Source organism: Oryctolagus cuniculus, chromosome 9, assembly GCF_964237555.1.
Source record: "Oryctolagus cuniculus chromosome 9, mOryCun1.1, whole genome shotgun sequence".
Taxonomy (NCBI): domain Eukaryota; kingdom Metazoa; phylum Chordata; class Mammalia; order Lagomorpha; family Leporidae; genus Oryctolagus; species Oryctolagus cuniculus.
In genome coordinates, this window is record NC_091440.1 from 71,571,422 (window position 1) to 71,594,296 (window position 22,875).

The 22,875-nt window shown below is 44.2% G+C and overlaps 1 protein-coding gene and 1 pseudogene across 3 annotated transcripts in view; one reads left to right on the plus strand and one right to left on the minus strand.

Moving 5' to 3' along the window:
* Nucleotides 1-14: 14 nt before the first annotated feature.
* VPS36 (vacuolar protein sorting 36 homolog) overlaps nucleotides 15-22,875 on the plus strand; it is a 39,370-nt gene continuing 16,509 nt past the window's right edge. Inside the window, exons 1-4 of one of the 3 annotated variants that reach the window (XM_008273890.4) lie at nucleotides 15-639; nucleotides 12,813-12,881; nucleotides 18,220-18,290; nucleotides 21,804-21,918. In XM_008273890.4, coding sequence (XP_008272112.2) covers nucleotides 18,229-18,290; nucleotides 21,804-21,918 — 177 coding nt within the window. In that variant the 5' untranslated portion in view covers nucleotides 15-639; nucleotides 12,813-12,881; nucleotides 18,220-18,228. Of the gene's footprint in view, nucleotides 640-2,290; nucleotides 2,547-12,812; nucleotides 12,882-14,592; nucleotides 14,637-18,219; nucleotides 18,291-21,803; nucleotides 21,919-22,875 lie in introns of those variants that run through there. The other 2 variants (XM_002720741.5, XM_017350294.3) reach the window with 2 other exon arrangements.
* Nucleotides 10,211-12,653, minus strand: LOC138843728 (RNA-splicing ligase RtcB homolog pseudogene; annotated as a pseudogene).

The window sequence follows — 22,875 nt, forward strand, 5'->3', positions numbered from 1 at the left end:
CTCTGGCTGCGCCTGTTGTAGGACAACGGAACCAGCAGGCTACGTACCGAGAGCACGAGTATTTTCCTCTCGCCAACGTGACCCCATTTCGAGCCTCATCTCTGCTTCGCAGATGACAAGCTCGGAAATTATGTTTCCACGTTTGCTGAGCTCGCAGACGGGAACTGGAGTCTGCTTTCTATGCCTGCATACTACACAATTATCAGCTGCGAGAGAGAGAGAGAGAACGAGGAAAGAGGCGCTCCCTTCTGCAGGTTGTGTATACTCCGCCTGTGAAGATTAAAAGCATTTACTGTAGACACTTGGTGTTGAAGTGTGCTGCCATAACGCTCAGTCCTCACCTAGAAATAGCACCTTCACAAAAGCCACCCAAACACCTCTCCACCAGAGAAAACGTAACGATTCCCAGCCGGAAGGTTTTAGTGTGGGAGAATTAGGGAGAGTCCAGACTGCCTTTCCGGTTCTACGCTCTGAGTTCACGACTTTGCTTCCTCTTGCCTGGTCTCTGCACTAAGACTGGACTGGGGCTGTGTTCTGTTTCAGCCGGGTCTCAGCGTGGGATCAGGGGTGCGAGGGTGTGACTTCCCCACAGCGCCCCTGCCCAGCTGTGAGAACCTCCAAAGCCGGCCCTCCACTAAGGTAAGTTTTCCCCATTGTTGTCCACTCTTTTCTTCAGACCTCTTATGGCAGCTAGTAGCAAAACGGGTGTGGGATTTTCTGTAGGTTTTTTTTTTTTTTCTTAATGTCCCATTTTCAGTACGGCTGCTTACATTTAAGGTCAACTCTGGCAGAAACAACAGTCAAGTCATACTCTCACCATTCTTAAGACATCACTGCTGTTTATGTACTGCTGTCAATGTTGTTGTTCTATACTAAAGTTTCATCAGACAGCTTGAGTAAACATGGGTTCCCATTAAGTGACAGAGAACAGTTTAACAATTAGGACAGCTAACAAAAACTCAAGAACCTCTAAAGCTTGCTAAGCGAAAGAAGCCAGACACAGAAGGTTGTGTGTGATGTTATTCAATTTGTATGACATACCCAGCATAGATAAATCCGCAGAAGTCCATGGATTGGTGGATGATGGGGTTGGGGAGAGGCTGCTTGCTTAATGGGTAAGGGATTTTCCTTCGAAGTGATGGGAATGCTTTGGAACTAGATAGATGTGTGGTTCACTCTAAACGTTAACTTGATATCATGTGAATTTTCCCCCAGTGATTTTCAGTGGGCATATTAAAAAGCAGTGATTCAGAGAAAGCAGTGGAGGTCTCAATTGGCTGAGAGTGAGCAGGAAAATTTGAAAAACAGATAGGTTTTCCAGCACGGCAATTTTCTCCTAATATCCAGACTTATCCTCTCCAAGAATGATATATTTTTAAACTCTTTTTTATGTCATTATCCCACAATTGTCAGAGAAGGTAGACCCTTTTCGAAAAGATCCAAAGAGAAGAATTCCTTCTCGGAAATGTCTCCACCAACACAGCTGACCATGAAACTACAGGCACCTGGAACATCAATAATCGGCTTCAGGTGTTCCTCCTTTGGTCCCGTGAAGTAGGTAGGTGCTGGTGAGAGAACACTGAGGAATAACCCAAAGGATGATGATAACAGGGCGAGGGCAAAAAGTGCAGGAAAGAGAGGGGTGATGGACCACTGTGTCAGGTGCTACAGGGCTCTAGTAGGATTGCAGCAAGAAGAAATCATTTGATTCCGAAGGTTTGGAGGTTCTGCAAAATTTATTCTGTGGGAAAGCACCAAGTATTATTGAAAGAAACCTTAAATATAGATAACACACTCATGGGTTGGCAGGCCCTATATTTCTTTTTTTATTACAACCCAGCCAGACTAAATTTATCCAGAGAAAATAAACTCACAGAGGTTGACCAGTGCCAGCGTGCACACAGACTGAACGTGGGGCAGGCTGAGGCCCTATATTTCTAAGGTGTCCATTTTCTCCAAGTTGATCTCTTCAATCCCATTCCAATCAAATCTTTGAAGGCTTCTGTATAGAAATTGACTTAACATAATGCAGCTGTATAAAAAAAAGTGCCATCAATTCTCATTTGAAAAAAAATTATAGCCTTTAATGAAATGACAGGCACCGACAAGAAAACTGCTACGGATACGCAGGCGTAAAGGACAATAAGAAGTCCAAGCTACAGTCTGGGCTCCCTCTACGCTGAGGGCTTAGGATGGGGTGGACAGCGCTGCCCAGCAAGGGTCTAAAAGGCCATTGGCGGACTGACCGCCAGGGGGCGCGACACGCACGCCTCCACGTCCTCGAGCGCCGCGCGCGCCCCCGTGCCCACCCTCCCTGGAAGGCGACCTCCGCCACGCTCGCCGCCAGGGGGCGCCGCCGTCCGCCCGGCGCACGACTCGCGGCCCGGGAGCGCCGGCGCCGGCGTAGGCGGGCGGGCTGGCGAGTGGCGGCGGCCGGCTTAGCGTCGGCCATGGACCGCTTCGTGTGGACCAGCGGCCTGCTGGAGCTCAACGAGACCCTGGTGATCCAGCAGCGCGGGGTGCGCATCTACGACGGCGAGGAGAAGGTATGGCGGCGGCGCCGGGCCCGGCGTGAGCGGGTCGGCCTGGCTCTGGGTCGTTGGCGAGGCCGGGGCGGGCCTGCGCGTGCGGGGCGCGGCGCTCGGGTCGGTCTCTCCGCCGGCGGCCTGGGGCGCTCGGCGCCTGCCTCTGCCGGGCCGGGCGGAGCCGACCGCGCGGTGCCCGCCTGCGGAGCGGTTCCCGGGGCCGCGCTCTCGGGTCGGCCCCGTGCCGCCGGTGCTGACGGTGGGTGCGGGCACGCCGACTCCCGCATCTGTCCCCGCAGAGCGGCGGGTGGCCTGGGACGGGATTCCGGAAGAGGCCGCAGGGCCCGCGGCTCGGGTTCTTGTTTGCCGGTTCTGATGTGTGAGTCCTGTAGGGTGGACGGAGTTGGGAGCCAGTGTGTTGGGTGGTGAGGTAGCCAGGTGGTGCCCCCAGGCGTCTCCGGAGCTGCCTTTGCAAACAGAAGAAATAGAAAGTGTTACGGAACGATTTCGGTGAAACCACACGACATCCTGGCTTTGGTGGAATGTGTAAACTAGGATGAAGGGGGAAAAGGAAGTTTTTTTCTTTAACCCATTTACCCACAAACACTGGTAGTTTCCGGAAGTGTTGAGCTGCCACTTCTCCTTCCTGGCCGTCTGGTTCGTGAACGTTGTCAGTGTGCTCTGGTGGACTCTCCTAGTCGGTGCTTCGAGCCACCGAGGCACAAGTGTAGCTCAGTCCGTGGACTTTTGCCTCCATTGTGTCAAGGTCTTTTCCCTAAATCGTTGCCTTGGACTTGTTTGATTGCTCCTAGCGCTTGATTTAGCTTGGTCTCAGGTTGGGTTGTATCTTTTGATTGGCATGACATGCATCATTTATTTTTTTCTTTCTCACCAAGTTTACGTCTTTGGAATCTTTCAAATGGGAACCTTAATCAACCCCTGCTTGCTCAATGGTCTTGACTCTGTCCTCCACCCCACACCCCCTATGAGGGGTTGAGCGTGCTGACAGGGACAAGTGGGTGTTCTAAGTCTCCTGCAGTGTGTGTTTTTATTCTGTGGAACACAGTATACAACTTAGGAACACTGCCGGCAGACAGTGTGGCCATGCTGTATTTGCAGTGATAGATCACAACTTGTATGTGAAAAAAACATTGGTGAACCAGCAACTTCTCATTTTTCCTTTCAATTTTTTCCTGCTTGCTTTAGCAGGCAAGTATAGAAGCGTCCGGGAAAAAAAGGGGGAGTTGTTTAGGTTGAGACCCTTTAGTCAGGATTTCTTCACTTCCAGAAGCCGGGGGCAGTGGAGGAGAATGCAGGTGCCTTCCAACCGGAGTGGAGCTCTGACATGAGCCTCCACCCCAGTGCCCCTGGTGGACCTGCTCAGTCACTTGCGGGGCTGTCTGCAGCCACGCAGTCTCTAGTGTGAGTGAAGGCCAGGCTGGTTCCTGGGGAAAGTGCTGGGTTCTGGCTTCTTCCACAAGCTGGTGGCTTCCAGACCTCACGTGGTACCGAAGACATAGCAGTGTGCACATTGGTGTGCAGATCTGGTCAAGTCAGCCTCCCGTCTGGAAGGAGAAGGCTTAGGTACTGCCGTGGAGAATGCTCAGCCTTCAGGGCTTTGCGTCCCAACACGCTCCCTGGACAGACTGGTCATCCTGTGCCTTCTGGCTCATTGTGGGTGTGAAACCCATTTTTAAAAAACCAGAATAACTAAAGTGCCTCGCATGTGCTTGGAGCTTTATATTTATGACCTCATTTATTCCTCACAACAGGTGTACGAGCTGAGCATTTCATTAAGAAAATATCTCTGAGAGATCCAAGGGACTTTCCTAGGATCCACAGAGTAGCAGGCGAGGTGGGACTTAAAGCTGTGTTGTTCACTGGGCCACGGCACTTCAGCGAGAGCAGTCTGCAGTGCCAGATGCCTTTATGTGGCGAATCTGCCCAAAGATGTGGACACAGAGACCTGTGGTGGATAGCTGAGAAAACTGCAAGCCGTCCAGGGCCACACAAGCAGTCATTGGTGGAGCTGCAGTTCCAAGCCAGATCCAGTGGCCTGTGCTCTGTCCACACCCCGGTGCCCCTGGCGAATCAGTGTGTGTGCACTTGTCTGTACAGGCACAGCTTTTGTGGGCCCATTATGCCTGGGTAATGTGTGGTTTCCTTAAGCAGTGTAGACAGGTCATTTGTTTCATTCACAGATGCTTCTGTGGCCTCAGCTAATTAGAAAACAATGTTAAGAAGATTAGTAATGCCTAACGTGGCAAGTTGGCAGCATATACCAGATTTACCGAATGTTCTCTTTCAGCTGACTATTTCACTTTTAGGAATTTACCCTTGGGAGAGAGTCAGGGATGCATAAGAAAACTACATTTGAAGATACTCATCTCAGCATTGGCTATAGTGCATGATTGTTACAGTCACATAGATGGGAAAACCAAAGGCAATCTGAATGCCTACTGCAGAGATTGGTTTATTATATTACAGTATGCCCTAGTTAGCATAGGGATTGCTAGTATAGGTTGCTAAGTAAAGAAAAAAAAAAGCTATAAAACTATAAATATCCTGGTCTCATTTCTAGAGTGTACATGCATATAAATATACACTGTGTGTGTGTGTGTATGTATATATATATATATAAACTCTGGCTTCTGTGGATAGGAATGATTTCATTTTCTATTTTAGGCTTTCCTTTAAATGTTTTCCAGATTTGTCAGTAATGAGTATGTATTAATGTCATAAGAAATAACATGAAAAATAAGGTAAGTTATTCAGAGAGTTCCCAAGTTTGATGAACTTCTAAGTAGTTGAAATTATTCTAACTCTGAGTGGTAAAGCAAACCAGCAGTAACTTGTCTGTCAGGCTTAGATCAGAATCCCCTGGAACCCCTGAAGGGAACTATTGCACAATCTCTTCACTTATAGCAGCAAGATTTTATGTCTGCATATTGTTAATTGACATAGCAATGGAACAGACTCTGGTTTGAGCTTGAAATTTACATCCTTCTGCTTGGATTTCAGTAAGATAAAACACAGCACTTCTTAATCAGAACTCATGTTCTAATGCAACATCATGTACTCTCAAGTTAATAAAATACTTGCTTTTGGAAAAGGGAATTAAAAAAAAATACGTATTTATTTATTTGAGAGGCAGAGCGAATCAGCAAGCTCCCAACTGCTGGTTCACTTCCCAGTGTCTGCAAATGGCTGGGCCAGCGTGGGAACTGAAGAAAGAAGCTGGTGTCTCAACTCGTGTGGGTGGTGGGTACCCAGTTACTTGAGCCATCACCACTGGCTCCCAGGGACTCTGTTAGCAGGAAGCTGGAGTCAGGAGCTGGAGCTGGGCATCAGACTCAAACAGTCTGATGTGGGAAGTGAGCATCTTAACTGGTAGCCTAACTGCTAGACCAAATGCCTGCTCTATATGATTTTAAAGACAGTGGAATCCTGTTATTACTTGTAAGAATTGGACACTCACTAAAATACTTTCCTTAGAGTTTATGTCATAAGGTAGCCTTGTAAATGGGACCAGCCTTACAATTTTTGACATAACTAAATACCCCTAGAAAGTATACAAGCACATCTTCTTATGGCAAATTCTAATTTCTGATCATTAGAATTCATAGAAGATAGCAGTGTACTCTTGCTTTTCACAGAAATTAAGGAGTTTGTTTTATTCTCTTGGGTTCCAACTTAAAAACTTTATTACTTATATAATTTTCAAAGATAATGACAAATTATCAGAGTTAAAATTTGATCCCAAAGACTTAATTGTTATTTTTTTCACATTGTATTATAGTTTTTGAAAACATTACAGATTTCATATTTTGAGTATGCATGTCTTAGCTTGGGCTGTTTTAACAATGCCATTGACTAGGAGCTTAAACGACGAACATTTATTTTTCACAGTTCTTTGGGCAAGATAACGTGTTGGCGGGTTTGGGTCTTCAGGGTGGTCCTCTTCCCAACTTGCAGACAACCACTGGTTCACTGTGTGTTCACTAGGCCTTTCCTACATTCATGCATGTAGAGAGAGCTCTCATGTCTCTTCCTCTGCTTGGAAGGGCACTAATCCAGGGGCCAGTGCTGTTGGCATAGCAGGTTAAGCCTCTGCCTGCAGTGCCAGCATCACATATGGTGTTGGTTGAATTTGTAGCTGCTCCACTTGCTATCGAGCTCCCTGCTAATGCCCTCTTCTGCTAATGCAGAGAAGATGGCCCATGTGCTTGGACCCCTGTATCCATGTGGGAGACAGAAGAAGCTCCTAGCTTCAGCCTGGTGCAGCCCTAGCCAACATGGCCATCTAGGGAGTGAACCAGTACGTGGAAGACCTCTTTGTCTCTCTCTCGCCTTCTCTGTAATTCTACCTTTCAAATAAAAAACCCAAATCTTAAAAAAGAGCACTAATCTGTCATGGACCCCACTGGTGACCTTACACAGGCACCATCTTCCATCTCCAAATACCATCACAGTGGCCTTAGGGCATCAACATTGGGATCTGAGGTGGACGTTTAGATTCAGTCCAGAGAGTTAGAAGTCTCCTTCCCACCCTTGTCTTTTGGTCACCTTGATCTCCCCAAGTGTCTCATTCTACAGAGCTGTGCATATGTGTCACACACAGGTATTTGTGTGAAACATAATGTTTTTTACTTTTTAAAATATAAATGTGTAATATCTTGTGCTTCCTATTTTGAAGCTGCTTTTTTCAGTTGATTATCTGGAGAATATACTGTATGTCATTGTTTCTAAGCACACTTTTTCACATTTTAACAATTATGAAAGCAAGATGCATGTTACAATCGGTAGCGTTTTAGGTTTTATTGACTACTGTAAGTACATAAAAATTCTCCATATTCTTTTTAATGAATGCCTATGAATTCTTTTTAATGAATGCCTATAAATCAAATGAATGCCATTTGAATTATTTTCAGTCTTTGCTCTTAGAAACAGCAATGGATAGCCTGATATTATATCATCTTGCCCAAGTATGAATTCACCTGTAGCAAGTTCCAAGTATCCTTGGGTCAAACGATGTGTGTATTTGTAATTTTTATAGATATTAGCACATTTTTCTCCACAGAGGTTTTCCTTTAGTCACCAGTCAGTGCTATCAAACTTTTGGATCTTTGCCAGTCTTAGGGGTGAAAGGGGTATCAGGGTGGTTGCTTGGCCTGGTAGATAAGGCGCAGCTGAATAAGCCTACATCCCACTTTGGAGTGCCTAGGTTTGAGACCTGTCTCTGCTCCCAGTTCCAGCTTCCTGCTAATGCACACTCTGGGCGGGAGCATGTAATGACTCAAGTGGTTGGGTCTCTGCCACCCACACGGGAGACCAGTCAAATTCTCCCTGCTTTGGCCTGGCCCAGCCCAGTCATTGCAGACATTTCTATTGTTTTTATAATTTTCTTTCTGTTTTTGGCCCTAATATTTGATCCATCCAGAGTTTACTTTGCTGCAGTATGTTTAGGTATAAGTTGAACCCCCCCCCCCCCACTTGGCAACACTGTTGTCTCAGTGTCATTGATTGAATCTCCATCCATAACTGTTCTTGTGTGTATTTGTGTGTGTTCATGAGTTTTCTTTTTAAAATATTATACACACACAGGAGATTGCTTGCTGTCTCTCCTTGTCTCTCTGCCTCTCAAATAAAATAAATAATTTTTAAAAAGAAGAGGGGTATTTTGATGTTCTTTGTATTTATCTTATTGTCAGTGAAGCTTGGGCATCTATTAATGTGTTTATAAAAGTGTTTATGTTCCTTTTCTGGGAAATTTCTATTAATAGTCTTTGTACATTTCTCTAGAGGATTACAGGCTATTTTCTCACTGATTTGTTTGAGTGCTCCATATAGTAAGGACATTAGTCCTTTGTCTCTGATGTGAGTTGCAGTCACTTTTCTCAGTCTGTCATTTGTCTTTTGTCTTTGCCACTGAGGTTTTTGCCATGAAGAATTTGTGTGCATGTGTGTACAGTTGCATTTGTTGGTCTTTTCCTCTAACATCAATGAATTTTAATGTCTTTCTTAGAGGGGCCTTCTTGAGATGATTTTTTGAAATTCTTGATTTTTTTCTGTTTTTATAATTTTTCTTTCTTTTTTTCCCTTCTAAATATCTGATCCATCTGGAATTTGTATTACTGCAGTTTGTTAGATTTGAATCTAAGGTTTTTCCCTGTTTGTCAACCCACTTGTCTCAGTGCTGTTGATTGAATATATTTGTGTCTGTTTCTAAATGTTTCTATTTAAAAATTGAAAGAACAATTGAATAAGTGTTATACATAAAGCCAGTCTCATTGTTAAAAAATATGATCAACAGTGCAGTATGTAAGAGTGTAAAAGGGCCCTTTGCTGCTTTTCCTCCCATTCCTTCATCCTTTTCAGCGTTAATGGATCACTGTGTATTCCTTTTAGACCTTTTTTATTACTTATGTAAAGATGTGTGTATATACATATATTACATACATGTAGCAGTATATTACATACATATTAAATTATATGTAATATGCTACAAATTGCTTTTATCCCTACTAATTCTGTCTTAGAGGTCCATTGTTGTCCATATAGTTCTGTCCTTCTTACCTAATAGAATATTCTTCATGCACCTCTTGGGTGATAAACAAAACTTGAGGTAAATTTTTTCCTGAAGATTAAAGACTCTTATGATGATGCGGCCGGTGTTGTGGCATAGCAGGTTAAGCCACGGCCTGCAATGCCTGCATCCCGTAGGGATGCCACTCAAATCTCAGCTGCTCCACTTCCTATCCAGCTCCCTGCTAATGCACCTGGGAAAGCAGCAGAAGATGGCCCAAGTGCTTGGGCCCTGGAATGTATGTGGGAGACCCAGATAAAACTCCTGGCTTGGGCCTGGCCTAGCCCCAGCCGTTGCAGCCATTTGGGGAGTGAACCAGTGCTTGGAAGATACTCTCTCCCTCCATCCCTCCCTCCCTCTCTGCCCCTCTCCCTCTCTCTCTAACTCTGTCTCTCAAATAAGTAAAATAAATATATAAAAAAAAAATCATATGATAGAGCAAGGCCATTTCTTGACTCCTTTCACCAGTCCTCTAATAGATTTTATTACAAATCTGTGGCACAATGGAACATATTCTTCGCTTTCTAAATGGGGCAGTGTGGATTCTTGTGGAAGATTATTTTACAGCACTGGCTCCTGAAGCAGTTAGAGCTGCACACTTTGTAACCTGCTGGGTCTTGCATCTGGTGTCTGAAGCGCCTTTCAGTCCAGTTCTCCTCTGTGAGCATTGGTGCTGTCCAGTGGTGCTCTTGGTCAAGGTCCCACACTTTGATAACGGCAGTCAACCCAAGTGTGATGGCCTGCTTGCTGTTTCCACCTGCTGGCAGTTGTTCCCCACATCTGGCCCACTTCCTCCCGACTCCCGGAGTCTGTGTGGTGACTCCGCATCTCTTGTCCCCACCACGCTCCTCCTCTCAGAACGAATCCACAGCAACTTCTGGCGCCCAATGTGACTGAGAGCATGTCAGACTCGGCGAGGTCCTCTCCCCTTGATATCAGCAAGTAGGCCCCTCAGTGTTTTATGTGCTCTTCAGTTCTGTGAGGGTGAGCACAGAACCCCCTCCTAAACTACCCTTCCCTTGTCCTTATCCATGATTGAAGTGACCCCAGGTTAGGCACACACTAATGCCGCTTCTCGGCTCCTCCTTTTACTTTCGGTTCACCAGGCGAATTCACATAAGGGACTGATCATCCCAGAATTCAGAACCAAGTCATCTTCCTTCACTCTATTGAGGTGATGCTCTGGAGACACCGTGTGGGCATACAGCCTTGACCTAACAAATCAAGGAAGTCCCCCACTAAGCACAGGGCATACTTAGGATCTGATACACCACTATCTGGTCGTCTAACATGGCAAACCCCCTGCATAATGCCATCAGCCGCTGAGGTGCTAGGAATTGGTTTTGTTATGGCAGCAGTGCTGTGGATCTCTTTCCTTTGGCTAGAGTTGTTGTGGCGTGCCGTTCTTAAGTGCTTAAACATGGGAAAGATAACCCCCTCTCAGAAACCCACCCAGATTACCAAACATAATGAACCTGTGAGTGATAAGAGCCTGTCACTCCAGGCCGCTGCCTCACAGGCAACAGTTGATGACTTAGGGAGAGAGAGCTCTGACAGTGAAAATGACAGGACAGCAGAGAAGGCAGCAATGCCTAGTCACCCACCCCCCAAATATCTGTGGAATGAACTTAGACAACCTCGAGGCGATAACCCATGTGAGGTCATCCCATCCGCACCCAGTGAGGATCTCCACATTTGTGGCCATCCCCGGGCACCCCAGGCTCTAAGGGCAGCTGCTAGACCCCATCCCACCCACATGTTTGCCGTTAATGTCTGAGCGGATGCAGAATTCAGGCCGTGGATTCCAACGCCCGTAGAAAGGCTTCTGCTAAGCAAGGGCCGAAGATATGCTTGTGTCTTTCCAGAGAATGTGGGGCAGCCCATTTGGGTACCAGCCAGAAACATCAAGCCTGCAACTGACAGTCAACCAGAACCAGCTGAACAAGACTGAGAGTCCGCCTTGTTAGCGGATGCACCTGCCCTATCATCCTTTCCTGAGGAACTGCCCATAGCCACATCCGCTACTGCTTTATACTCCACTAGCTCTGGTCAGCCACTCAAATGGCTCACAGCCTGTGTGCGGTCACGCCATTCCTGATTTCCATTGTTCCTCATTCCTACCCCCCCTCTGAGCAAGCACTCCTGTCGTCTCCCGTTTTGAGGGCTGGTTAGTCAATGACGGGTAAGATCCCCTGGGGGACAACCTAAGACAGGCACAGCCACGTACGGAGACCATAAGGAAACGGGTTCAACAATGGTATGGCCAAGAATCATGCCTCCCGTTGCTCAAAAATAAACGAAAAGGGGGAAATGTGGTGGAATGAGAAGGCCATGCCAAGGTGGCCGCTGGCAAGTGAGCGTCAGTTACTCAGGAATGGCTTTGGAACCCTCCTGGCAATGGAGCCTGCCTGGCAACAGGCTGTGATTGGTTAGGGCATAAACTGCCCCTTGACTGGATTGGCTGCCTCAGTTATAGAAGCTGCTGTACCAGCTGAAATTAATGAGTCTACAAGCTGCTCACCTCTGGCCCGTTTTCACTTGACTCCTGGTGTCTGTGTGATGACTCTTCCTCTCAGAACGAATCCACAGCAATACCCAGTGAGTTGAGAAAGTCATGGAAGAGCAGTGGAGCAGGTGTGGTTCCCAGCCACTACCATTCCCTTTAGGCAGGCCTGACCTGCAGAAGTGATTTGAGCACTAGCCAGCTGATGGTCGTTTACTGTAATCTTGTCTGTCTGGCCTTTTGCACAACTGCCAGTGCATTTGAGGCTACTTGGTGGCCTATGCCTGTGTGGCCACTGTGGGTCATCATGCACACTTGTCCCTTATGCTTGAAGCTCATTTTCTTAGCAGCATACTCACTGAAAACCTCATCTTCAACCATAGTGTTCTTGTAGGGACCAGTCCATACTTATCTCCAAGGCCTTCTCACGTCTTTGGCAGTCAGTGGAATGACAGCTTTTGATGCCATGCCAACAGGGATGTGGTCAAATGCAGCTTGGGCAAGTTACTCCTTCACAGGCAGGCCATCTTTTTCATTTAAACCAGCAGACACCACAGCTAAAGTCAAATCTAACACCACCAGGGATACCATTGCTTCAGGGTCACTTGTCTCAAAGACTGCAATATTCTCAGCAGCAAACCCATAGCCTGAATAGACATCAGGACACACAGCAGATGGATGAACAATCCCAGGCAGGGTTGCCACACTGCCATTCTGTTTTATAGCTGGCGGAAAGCTACCACCACCACCCTGAGTGACAACTTCTCCAGACCATTGGAAAATTCCCATAGAAAATTCCGTCAGCTTGCGTGTTGCGCACAAAGCCCTTCTTGATCCTCTAGCAGTTTTTACTGATGGTTTCCAGGAGCTGGAGCTCATCATTACAGGCACGACTCTTGACACTGACAGCGGTGATGGAAGCTTCTGGCTCTGCTCATCTCATTCTTTTAACCTCTTCCTGGATCTCATTGTATTTAACTGCCTGGCTGTTACACTTCAGGGTTGTTTTTGATTTTCTCCAAACCAATTACAGTAGCATGTATAACTTAGATTTATGATGTGTGTAACGTTGCTTTTTTATTTGTGATAAACCTACTTATAAAATGTTTATATGATTTAGTATTGTGTGATTTGTGGGAAGGTAAATCTAGAGAGCACTGAATGATATATTATTAATACTTTGTTATGTTCTTTCTAGATAAAATTTGATGCTGGGACCCTCCTTCTTAGCACACACCGACTGATTTGGAGAGATCAGAAAAATCATGTAAGATACGGTTTTTGTCACCTGTTCTAGGTTTTAAATCACTGAAGTTTTTGTTTCCTTTTTCTTTTAGTTCCCCCCTTTTGGCAAAAGTATCAATAGATGCAATACATTTTTCTGTTCAAAATATCCGAAGGGGGCAGGTATTTGGTCCAACCATTAAGCCATGGGTTAGGGTGCTTGCATTCCACACCAATGTGCCTGGGTTCAGTTCCCTGCTCTGGCTCCTGATTCCAGGTTCTTGCTAATGGGCACTCTGGGAGACAGCAGATGATGGCTCAAGTAATGAGTTCCCGCCACCCATGTGGGAGCCCTGGATTGAGTTCCTGGTGCCCAGCTTCCACTCTGATCATTGTGGACATGTGGGGAGTGAATCAGTTTATGAGAGCTTTGTCCTATTCTCTCTGTCTCCTAAATAAAATTAAATTAAAAAAAGAATTTCAAAAGAATGTAGGCTCTGAGTGGAGTACAAAGAGTGAGGGTGTTGTCCCTCATTTAGTTCCAGAAAAGTGTCTATGTAGTTATTGGGTGGAGAATCGTGGTGGCTCCTATTCTTTAAGACACCAATCAAATATTACTCCATGCCTGAGCATTCTGCTTCTAGCAGGAGAGTGATTTTCCCATCAGTGGTGAGGGATCCTTTGAAAAGACTGAAGCATCCCCCAAAACAACCTGCTCTTCCAGTTATTAAAACTCAGGAAGTTAGGGCTGTTAGACGGGCATACTCTTTTTTTTTTTTTTTTTTAAGTTTATTTATTTGATAGGCAAATACAGACACACACACAGAAAGAGAGAGAGAGAGAAAGAGAGTTTCTCTATCCTCAGGCCCATTCCCCAATGGCTGCAATGGCCCGAGGTGGGCCAAGTGCTCTGAAGCCAGGAGCCTCGAGCCTCCAGCCTCCAGCCTCCAGCCTCCAGCCTCCAGCCTCCAGCCTCCAGCCTCCAGCCTCCTCCCGGCCTCCCATGCAGGTACAGGCACCCAAGGACTTGGCCCATCCTCTATTGCTTTCCCAGGCCATAGCAAAGAGCCAGATCAGAAGCAGAGCAGCTGGGACTGGAACTGGATGCCAGCACCGCAGGCAGTGGTTTTACCAGCGAAGCCACAGTGCTGGGCCCATATAGGGCGTTCCCTTACCTCAACATTGAGTACTGCCTCTGAGTCACCCAGGAAGAGAACTCCCTTCCTTCTCCCCAGTTTTTAAATTTCCAGGAAGAGAGAGTAAGTTATGTATGTATAGAGCTGATACCCTTATTCTAAAGAGCCTTCACTTGAAAGTATATGTACATTAATTTTAGTGTTGTCACTAAAATAAGGTCGGTCTTTTTTTTTTATTTTTATTTTTTTTAAGATCTATTTCTTTGAAAGACAGAGTTACAGAGAGGCAGAGACAGGGAGAGAGAGAAATGTCTTCCATTCTCTGGTTCACTACCCAAATGGCCACAACAGCCAGAACTGGGCCTATTCAAGGCCAGGAGCTTCTTCCAGGTCTCCCACGTGGGTACAGGGGCCCCGGAACTTGAGCCATCTCCTGCTTTCCCAGGCCATAGCAGAGAGTTGGATCAGAAGTGGAGCAGCCAGGACTCGAACCGTCTCCCATATGGGATACTGGCACTGCAGGTGGCAGCTTTTCCTGCTATGCCACAGTGCCAGCTCCAATAAGGTCTCTCTTTCACATTTTTATTTTCCTAGTCTCTCCCTCTCCCATGAAATTTTAATGCTACAGATGAACTACATGCTGTGCTATGGCCCTTTGAAAGGTAACTAACCATTACACTATTTGACTGTTTTTCCCCCCAAGAATCAATTTTTGCCGCTTTGGGATGATATAGCTCGCTTGATAATGCCTGCCTTAGATCACTAATACTGTCTTACTCTTTTTTTTTCTTTTCTTTTTTTTTTTTTTGACAGGCAGAGTTAGAGAGAGAGAAAGGTCTTCCTTCCATTGGTTCACCCCCCAAACGACTGCTACAGCCGGTGGGCTGTGCTGCTCTGAAGCCAGGAGCCAGGTGCTTCCTCCTGGTCTCCCATGCGGGTGCAGGGCCCAAGCACTTGGGCCATCCTCCACTGCACTCCTGGGCCACAGCAGAGAGCTGGACTGGAAGAGGAGCAACCGGGACTAGAACCCGGTGTGCCGGCACCGCAGGCGGAGGATTAGCCTAGTGAGCCGCAACGCCAGCCCTGTCTTACTCTTTTAAAATAAATAGTTATGCTTCATTTAACCACAGGGATAGATTCTGAGAAATGCATGGTGAGGCTGTGTTGTGCAAACATAGGATGTCTATCCACAAACCTGGCTGGTACGGCCTGCTGCACACCTAGGCTATATAGGATAGACTATTGCTCTCAGGCTATAAACCTGTACATCATGTTACTCTAATGGATACTGTGGGCAACTGTAGTTTAGTGGTATTTGTGTATTGAAACATTTAAACATGGAAAAATGATAGCAAAAGTATGATATAAAAGATGAAAAATGATATACCTGTGCAGGGCTCTTATCACAAATGGAGCCTATGGGACTGGCCATTGTTGTGGGTAATCAGAGAATGCTGAGTGCCTGAAGGCCTAGGACACTACTCTTCACTACTACAGCCTATTGACACTACATTTTATACTGAATTTATTAAAAAGATAAGACATTGTGATGCAGCAGGGTAAGCCACCACTTGGGATACTTGCGTCCCTTATGGGAGTACCAGTTCAATTGTTGGTTCCTCTGCTTTGGATCCAGCCTCCTGCTAATGCATCCTGGGAGCTAGCAGATGATGGCTCCAGTGATTGAGTCTTGCCACCCACATGGAAGACCAGGATAGAATTCTGGGCTTTTGGCTTCAGTCTGGCTCAGCCCTTATTGCTGTGCTGGCATTTGGGAAGTGAATCAGCAAATGGAAGATTTCTCTCTTTTTGTCACTCTGCCTTTCAAGTAGGTAAAAATAGACATTTAAAAATATTTTTCTGTCTTTAGTAATAAATTAACTTTTTTTTACTTTGTAAACTTTAAAATTTTTTTAAACTTTCTGGCTTTTAAAAAAAATTTTATTTTGAAACAGAAATCTTCCATTCACTGATTCACTCTCCAAATGCTTTCAACAGCCAGAACCTGGGCCAGGCCAAAACCAGGACCCCAGAACTCAATCTGGGTCTCCCACATGGGTGGCTGACTCAATTATTTGAGCCATTACTTGCTGTCTCTCATGGTATACATGAGCAGGAAGCTGGAATTTTGGAAGTAGAGTGGCATCTTAACCATTGCACCAAAGGCCTAGCCCTGAGTTTTTGTTTTATTTTTTAAATTTATTTATTTATTATTTTATTATTTGAATAGTAGAGTGTCAGAGAGGGGGAGAGATCTTCTGTCTACTGGTTCACTTCTGAAATAGTTGTAATAGCCAGGGTAGGGCTAGGCGAAAGCCAGGATCCAGGAACTTCATCTGGTTTTCCCACACATAGGTGGCAAAGGGCCCAAGCACTCTGGCTGTTTTTTTTTCCTTTTTAATTAATTATTTATTTATTTGAGAGGTAGAGTTACAGACAGTGAGAGACAGAGAGAAAGGTCTTCTGTCCATTGCTTCACTCTCCAAATGGCCGTAACAGCTGGAGCTGTGCCGATCTGAAGCTAGGAGCCAGGTGCTTCCTCCTGGTCTCCCACGCGGGTACAGGGGCCCAAGGACTTGGGCCATCTTGTACTGCTTTCCCAGGCCACAGCAGAGAACTGGACTGGAAGAGGAGCAGCCAGGACTAGAATCGGCGCACATATGGGATGCCGGCACCACAGGTGGAAGATTAACCTACTGCGCCACGGTGCCGACCCCTGGCTGTTGTCTTTTTCTCTCTCTGTCTCACTCTTTTTTTTTTTTTTTTAAGATTTATTTACTTAAGAGGCAGAGTTAAAGACAGAGAGAGGGAAAGATAGAGAGAGGTCTTCTGCTGGTTCACTCCCCAAAGGGCCACAATGGCTGGGGCTGGGCCAGGCCAAAGCCAGGGACTAGGAGCTTCTGGGTCTCACCTGTGGGTCAGGAACCCAAGCACTTCCTCTGCTTTCCCAGGCACATTAACAGGGAACTAGATCGGAAGTAGAGCATCATCTAGGTCTTGAACCATCGCCTATATGGGATGCTGGCACTGCAGGTAGAGACACAGCCTTTTACTCCACAGTGCTGGCCCACATAATTGTGTTTGTTATACTTTTATATGCCTGACAGCTCACCAGCATCACTACACACACCTGTGAGAATACATTGTTCTGCAGTATCAAACAGCTGCCATATCCCTAGGCAATGGGATGCTCAGCTCCAGTGTAATTAATCATTTGGGACTGCTGTCTACAATATATAAAATGCTGTCTATGGGGCCGGCGCTGCGGCTCACTAGGCTAATCCTCCGCCTTGCGGCGCCGGCACACCGGGTTCTAGTCCCGGTCGGGGCGCTGGATTCTGTCCCGCTTGCCCCTCTTCCAGGCCAGCTCTCTGCTGTGGCCAGGGAGTGCAGTGGAGGATGGCCCAAGTGCTTGGGCCCTGCACCCCATGGGAGACCAGGATAAGTACCTGGCTCCTGCCATCGGATCGGTGCGGTGCGCCGGCCGCAGCACGGCGGCCGCGGCGGCCATTGGAGGGTGAACCAACGGCAAAGGAAGACCGTTCTCTCTGTCTCTCTCTCTCACTGTCCACTCTGCCTGTCAAAAAAAAAAAAAAAAAAATGCTGTCTATGTTGACCAAAACGGTTATGCAGCATGTGGCTGTATACATTCAGAAAAAAAATTTTTGAGGGAAGAAGGGAATCCTTTAACCATATGTTGATAATGTAATTAATCTTAGTATAATTTTTTGATTATCATATAAAGAGGCAATTAGTATAAATTCTTAAGAGCTATTACATGCCAGTTACGTATAGTAATTTAAAAATTGCATAAATTATGTAGTTTCCCACAAAGGGGCACTACATCAGTATTTTCTGTTAAAGTGTATTTGTGTGTGTGTGTGTGTGTTCATACATACATGGATAAAGTATGGAAAATCATTAAAAAGAAAAATCACCCATATAATGTACTCCTTAAAATTGTTTCAATTTGTCAGTTTTTCCATATAAGACAATATTACATGTAAAGTTTTTATGTAAATATTGCTTTTAGAAAATATGCCTGCTATAAACACAAAGGTAGGTACAACTACTTTTTAGCCTTTTTAGTTCTCCCACAAAACAAAATGCCACCTCAGTGTTATTTTATCTAATTTTTCTTTGAGTTTAGGGGCTAGAATACCATTATTAGTTTTATTAAGCAACTTTGAGGTAAATGGCAGTTGATGCTCTGACGAGTGTTCTGGATCTTGTTTTCTGTCCTAGGAGTGCTGCATGGCCGTTCCTCTTTCCCAAATTGTGTTCGTTGAGGAACAGGCAGCTGGAATTGGGAAGAGGTGAGGTCTACATATTTCAGGCTTCATTTACAAAAAATACTTCCTGTCCTGCCGTTAGTCAGAAGGCTCCTTAAGAAGGTTATATGCCCACCTCCTTTTCTTGGGTATTCTCTTCACTGATCTATGAAGTCATTCTTAAAAGTATGAATAAAGTACTAAAGTTTGCTGAGTATCTTTGGGTCAACATAAATAAATGTAGCCCAGCTATCATTGTTTATATTTCCATAGACATTTTTACATGTATGTGTACCTGTCATTCTGAACTTAAAGTCAGAAGTGAACCATCTGAGAAAAATAACTTTGTTCCTATTTTGGGCTGATCGTTAAGTTTATTTCTCAAGTTTGAGTTATTTAAATATTGGGATTAAATAGACTATCATACTAGTTATACAAAATGAGGCGTTTATAGTGTAATAGGAGACATAGTTAATTATTAGACCAGATAATAAACATAAAATTGGAGCATCCCAAAGACAGCAGGAGATTTGGGTGCACTGGTGTAAAGGCATGGGTTTCAATGTTCCTGTTTATTAAAGTATACCAACAGTGTTGACTTCTGTATTTTAGTGTATGTGATTTAGAAACCTTATCAGCAAATACTGTTGGCATGGAATTGTTTTTTGAAAGGCATATTTTAGGTTTTAGCATAATTAGACACTTCAGTGGGGGTGAAACTGTGGAACTTCACTGGAAGTGAACAATAATGTTATAGCTGCTATAAATGATTGCTTATTGACATAAAAGAAACTAACCAACAACATTTTAAAAAGATTTATTTATTTGAAGTGCAGAATGTTAGAGAGAGAGGAAGACACACACACACACACACACACACACAGGTACACATCAGGAAATAGCTTCCATCTTCTGGTTCACTCCCCAGATGGCTGTAATAGTTGGGGTTGGGCCAGGCTGAAGCTAGGAGCCAGAAACTCCATCCAGGTCTCCCACATGGGTTTCAGAGGCTCAAGCATTTGGGATCATCTGCTCTCTTCCCTGGTGCATTAGCAGGAAGCTGGATCAGAATTGGGACAGCCAGGACTTGAACTGGCACTCCAGTATGGGATGCTGGCATCACAATCAATGGCTTAACCCATTGGTGTCACAGTGTCAGCTCCACCAACCAACATTTTGAAAAGATTAATGAGCCATAGATCTTTAGAGTAGATTACTTCTATTATTTATATTTCCCTTTGTCATTTTTCTCTAAAGTTCTAGAAAGTAAAGTTTTAAGGGTATACCAGATCATTTAATTTTTCTTCTGCTGTGTTCTAAGGTACTCGAAACTTCAGTAACAAATATAATTAGCACATTTACCTTTAAATTAGTGTCTTATTTTTTCAAACATCTGGATTGTAATATGACAGTTTAGCTTTGCTGCAATACTCTATTTAGTACCCAGCTTCTCCCCTCAAACAATTACTACATTGATTTAAGATTTTAAGAAGTATGTAAAGTTTTTTCACTTGTTAACATTTTCTGAATTCATTATTTTAAGTTTGATTCATCATGGCAACTGAATGACTTAATAAAATAATAGATGAAAAATTGGCATGGCTATTGTATGCTTAACTTTGCAGTTTTTTAGCTTTATTTTGTATTATAATTGTTTTTCTTTTCATGGGGTTTCCTTTGAGAGAATATGATAGTAGGGCCCAGGTATCTAGTTTTATAGATTACAAAAATGCTTTTACTCAGTCAGTTTGTTGTAACTGTCATAGTTTTTCTGTTTCATGATCTGTTTCAGTCCTATGATTCTGCTTGTGCAGTTTATGAGGATATCTCAAACATTGAGGGAGAATGCTTTTTATGAAAAAACTGGTCATGGATTTCAAAAGTATTGTGCACCAAAGTAAACATATCTTTAAAAAAAATAAAAATTCATTTATTTTCATTTTATTTGAGAGAGTCACAGACACAGATCTCTTACCTGTCGGTTTACTCCCCAGATGCCTACAGCATCTGGATAGGGCTGGATTAGGTCAAAGCCAAGAGCCTGGAACTTAATCCAGGCCTGCCTTGCAGGTGCCAGGAATCCAAGTATTTGAGCCATCACCTGCTGGCTCCCAAGGTGCACATTAGCAGTAAGCTGGATCAGAAGCAGACTAGCTGGGACTTGAAACAGGCACTACATATCAGATGTGATCTTCCCAGGCAGTGATGTAACTGTTGTGTCCTACACTCACTCCAAACGAATCTTCCAGTTCCATTTCCACAAGCCTTTTAAGGTACCCTTACATTTGCTTACTTGACCTGAAGATGTTCACCACAAAGGAGTAGATGAGATGACGTCCTTAGAAGACTGGCTCCAGTTTACAACCAAACCCTTGGCTTTTTTTTTTTTTTTATTGTTAAGATTTATTTATTTATTTGAAAGGCAGAGTTAGAGGCAGAGGGAGAAAAGTCTTCCATCCGCTGATTCACTCCCTAAATGGACACAATGGCCAGAGCTGTGCCGATTTGAAGCCAGGAGCTTCTTCTGGGTCTTCCATGTGGGTGCAGGAGCCCAAGCACTTGGGCCATCTTCTACAGCTTTCTCAGGCTACAGCAGAGAGCTGGATTGAAACTGGAGCAGCCAGGATTCAAACCAGCACCCTTTTGAGATGCTAGCACTGCAAGTGGCAGCTTTACCCACTATACCACAGTGCTGGCCCCAGCCTTGGCTACTTTGAAGCGGCCCAACATACAGTGTTAGTTTTTCTGTGATATTCAGGCAACCAGATGGGCCCAGACAAGGCAGAGCAAAATTGAGTATTATACGCATTTATAAAGTGATCATAGGGCAAACACTGTACGTAACCAGGATATTTTGACTTTAGTTTTCCTAATCTTTATAGAGGATTGTTGTTTATTGGGCAGGATGGAAAAAAGGGCGGAAAAGAGACTTATAAAGCTGAACAAATACAGTCATATTTTTAATAGTGTAGAAGATAATAGTAGTCATAAAGATAATGGTAGTTTTGTATTCCTAGAGTGGCAGCATTTTGAAACTTGTTTTTGCTGTTAGGTATCTTTTAGATCATGGTGTTGATTGAGCGGTATTTTCCAATAAATGACACTGTAGAATGTTAGTTTTGGATGGAGTTTTAATAAAACATCAGCCGGCCAGTTGTGTAGATGTGTTTTCACATTTTGCTTTTCAGATGACTAAGGTAGTTTGCTTTGGCATAAATATTAAGCCCTCTTCTAACCTTGGGTTGACTATGTATGTAGAAAACCCTAACCCTAAACCTCTTAAAATTTTGCAGTTTTATTTTGAACTTATATTCTTAAACCATATTTTTATTTAATTGACAGAGCTACTTAACTTGAAATTTTTCGTTAATAACTGAGAAGTTTAAATGGAGTTATTTTTGAAACCTTCATTAATATTGAGCTAATACAAAGTTTAAAAATATGCTTTTCAGGGTGTTCTTTACTTCTGTATGAATTTTAAAATACTTTAAAAGTGATAAACACAGAATTAGTGATGTTTGGAAGGCAATTAAGTGCCTTACATTTGGTCTTCTTTAGTGCCAAGATAGTGGTTCATCTTCATCCAGCTCCTTCTAACAAAGAGCCTGGCCCATTCCAGAGCAGTAAGAACTCCTACATCAAACTCTCTTTCAAGGAGCATGGCCAGATTGAGGTGAGTTTCTGTGTGAGTAAAATGGTGCACACACATGTGTGTGTGTGTGCAAGCATATATGTATTTATGTGTGTGTGCATGCATATATGTGTTTTGTTGTTTGTTAAGGCAATAGAAAGCAGTATTATACAACATACTGGGTCTCACCGTATTTTAAAAATAAGGTCTTTGTTGAATCTTAAGTCCTATCAGAAAGTGGAGAATATGAAGTTTGGGTTTCACTGGGAGCAGAAAGCAGGGGTGTTGTTGGGTGGAGGAAGCTGTGGCTATAAATGCCACTTGGCTGCTAGTAGAATTTTCAAAGGTGTAGCTTGGTTAATGGCATAGAGCATGAGGTACTTGAAAAAGTTTGTGCACAACTGAATTAAAAGAGAAGTTCATTTTGTTGAAAAAATTTTTAAATCCATACATATAAAAGTGCTTCCAAAAGTTTATGGAAAATGCATACTATGAAGTAAACATGGGTTTTGAAACATGGGTTTCAAAATATTTTGCATGAAAGTAAAATTAACCTTTTAATTTCATTTACCATGAATTTTTAAAAGCATCCTTGTATAATGAAGGTAAATTTTAAAATACCACAGTGTTGGCACAGCAGACTCATAGAATGGCAGCACTCCTGCCTTAGAATCAACCCTTGGGACATTCGGATCTGGCTAAAAGGTCCATGAGAGTCTCACAGGCATGGAAAGCCATGACACGGTGGCAAAAAACAATCTAAATGAAAGATCCTGGTGAACAAGACTCCAGCAGAAGGAACAGGCCATCAAGGAGAAAGGCGCCTTTCTCTGAAGGGAGGAAGGAACCTCCACTGTGATACGGCCTTGACTAAACAAGTTCAGAGTTGGTGAACTCAAGGGGCTTCCATAGCCTAGACAGCTCATAGCAAGAGTCTTGGGTGATTGCTGACGTCATAAATAAGAGTGCCAATTGTTAAATCAACAACGGGAGTCACTG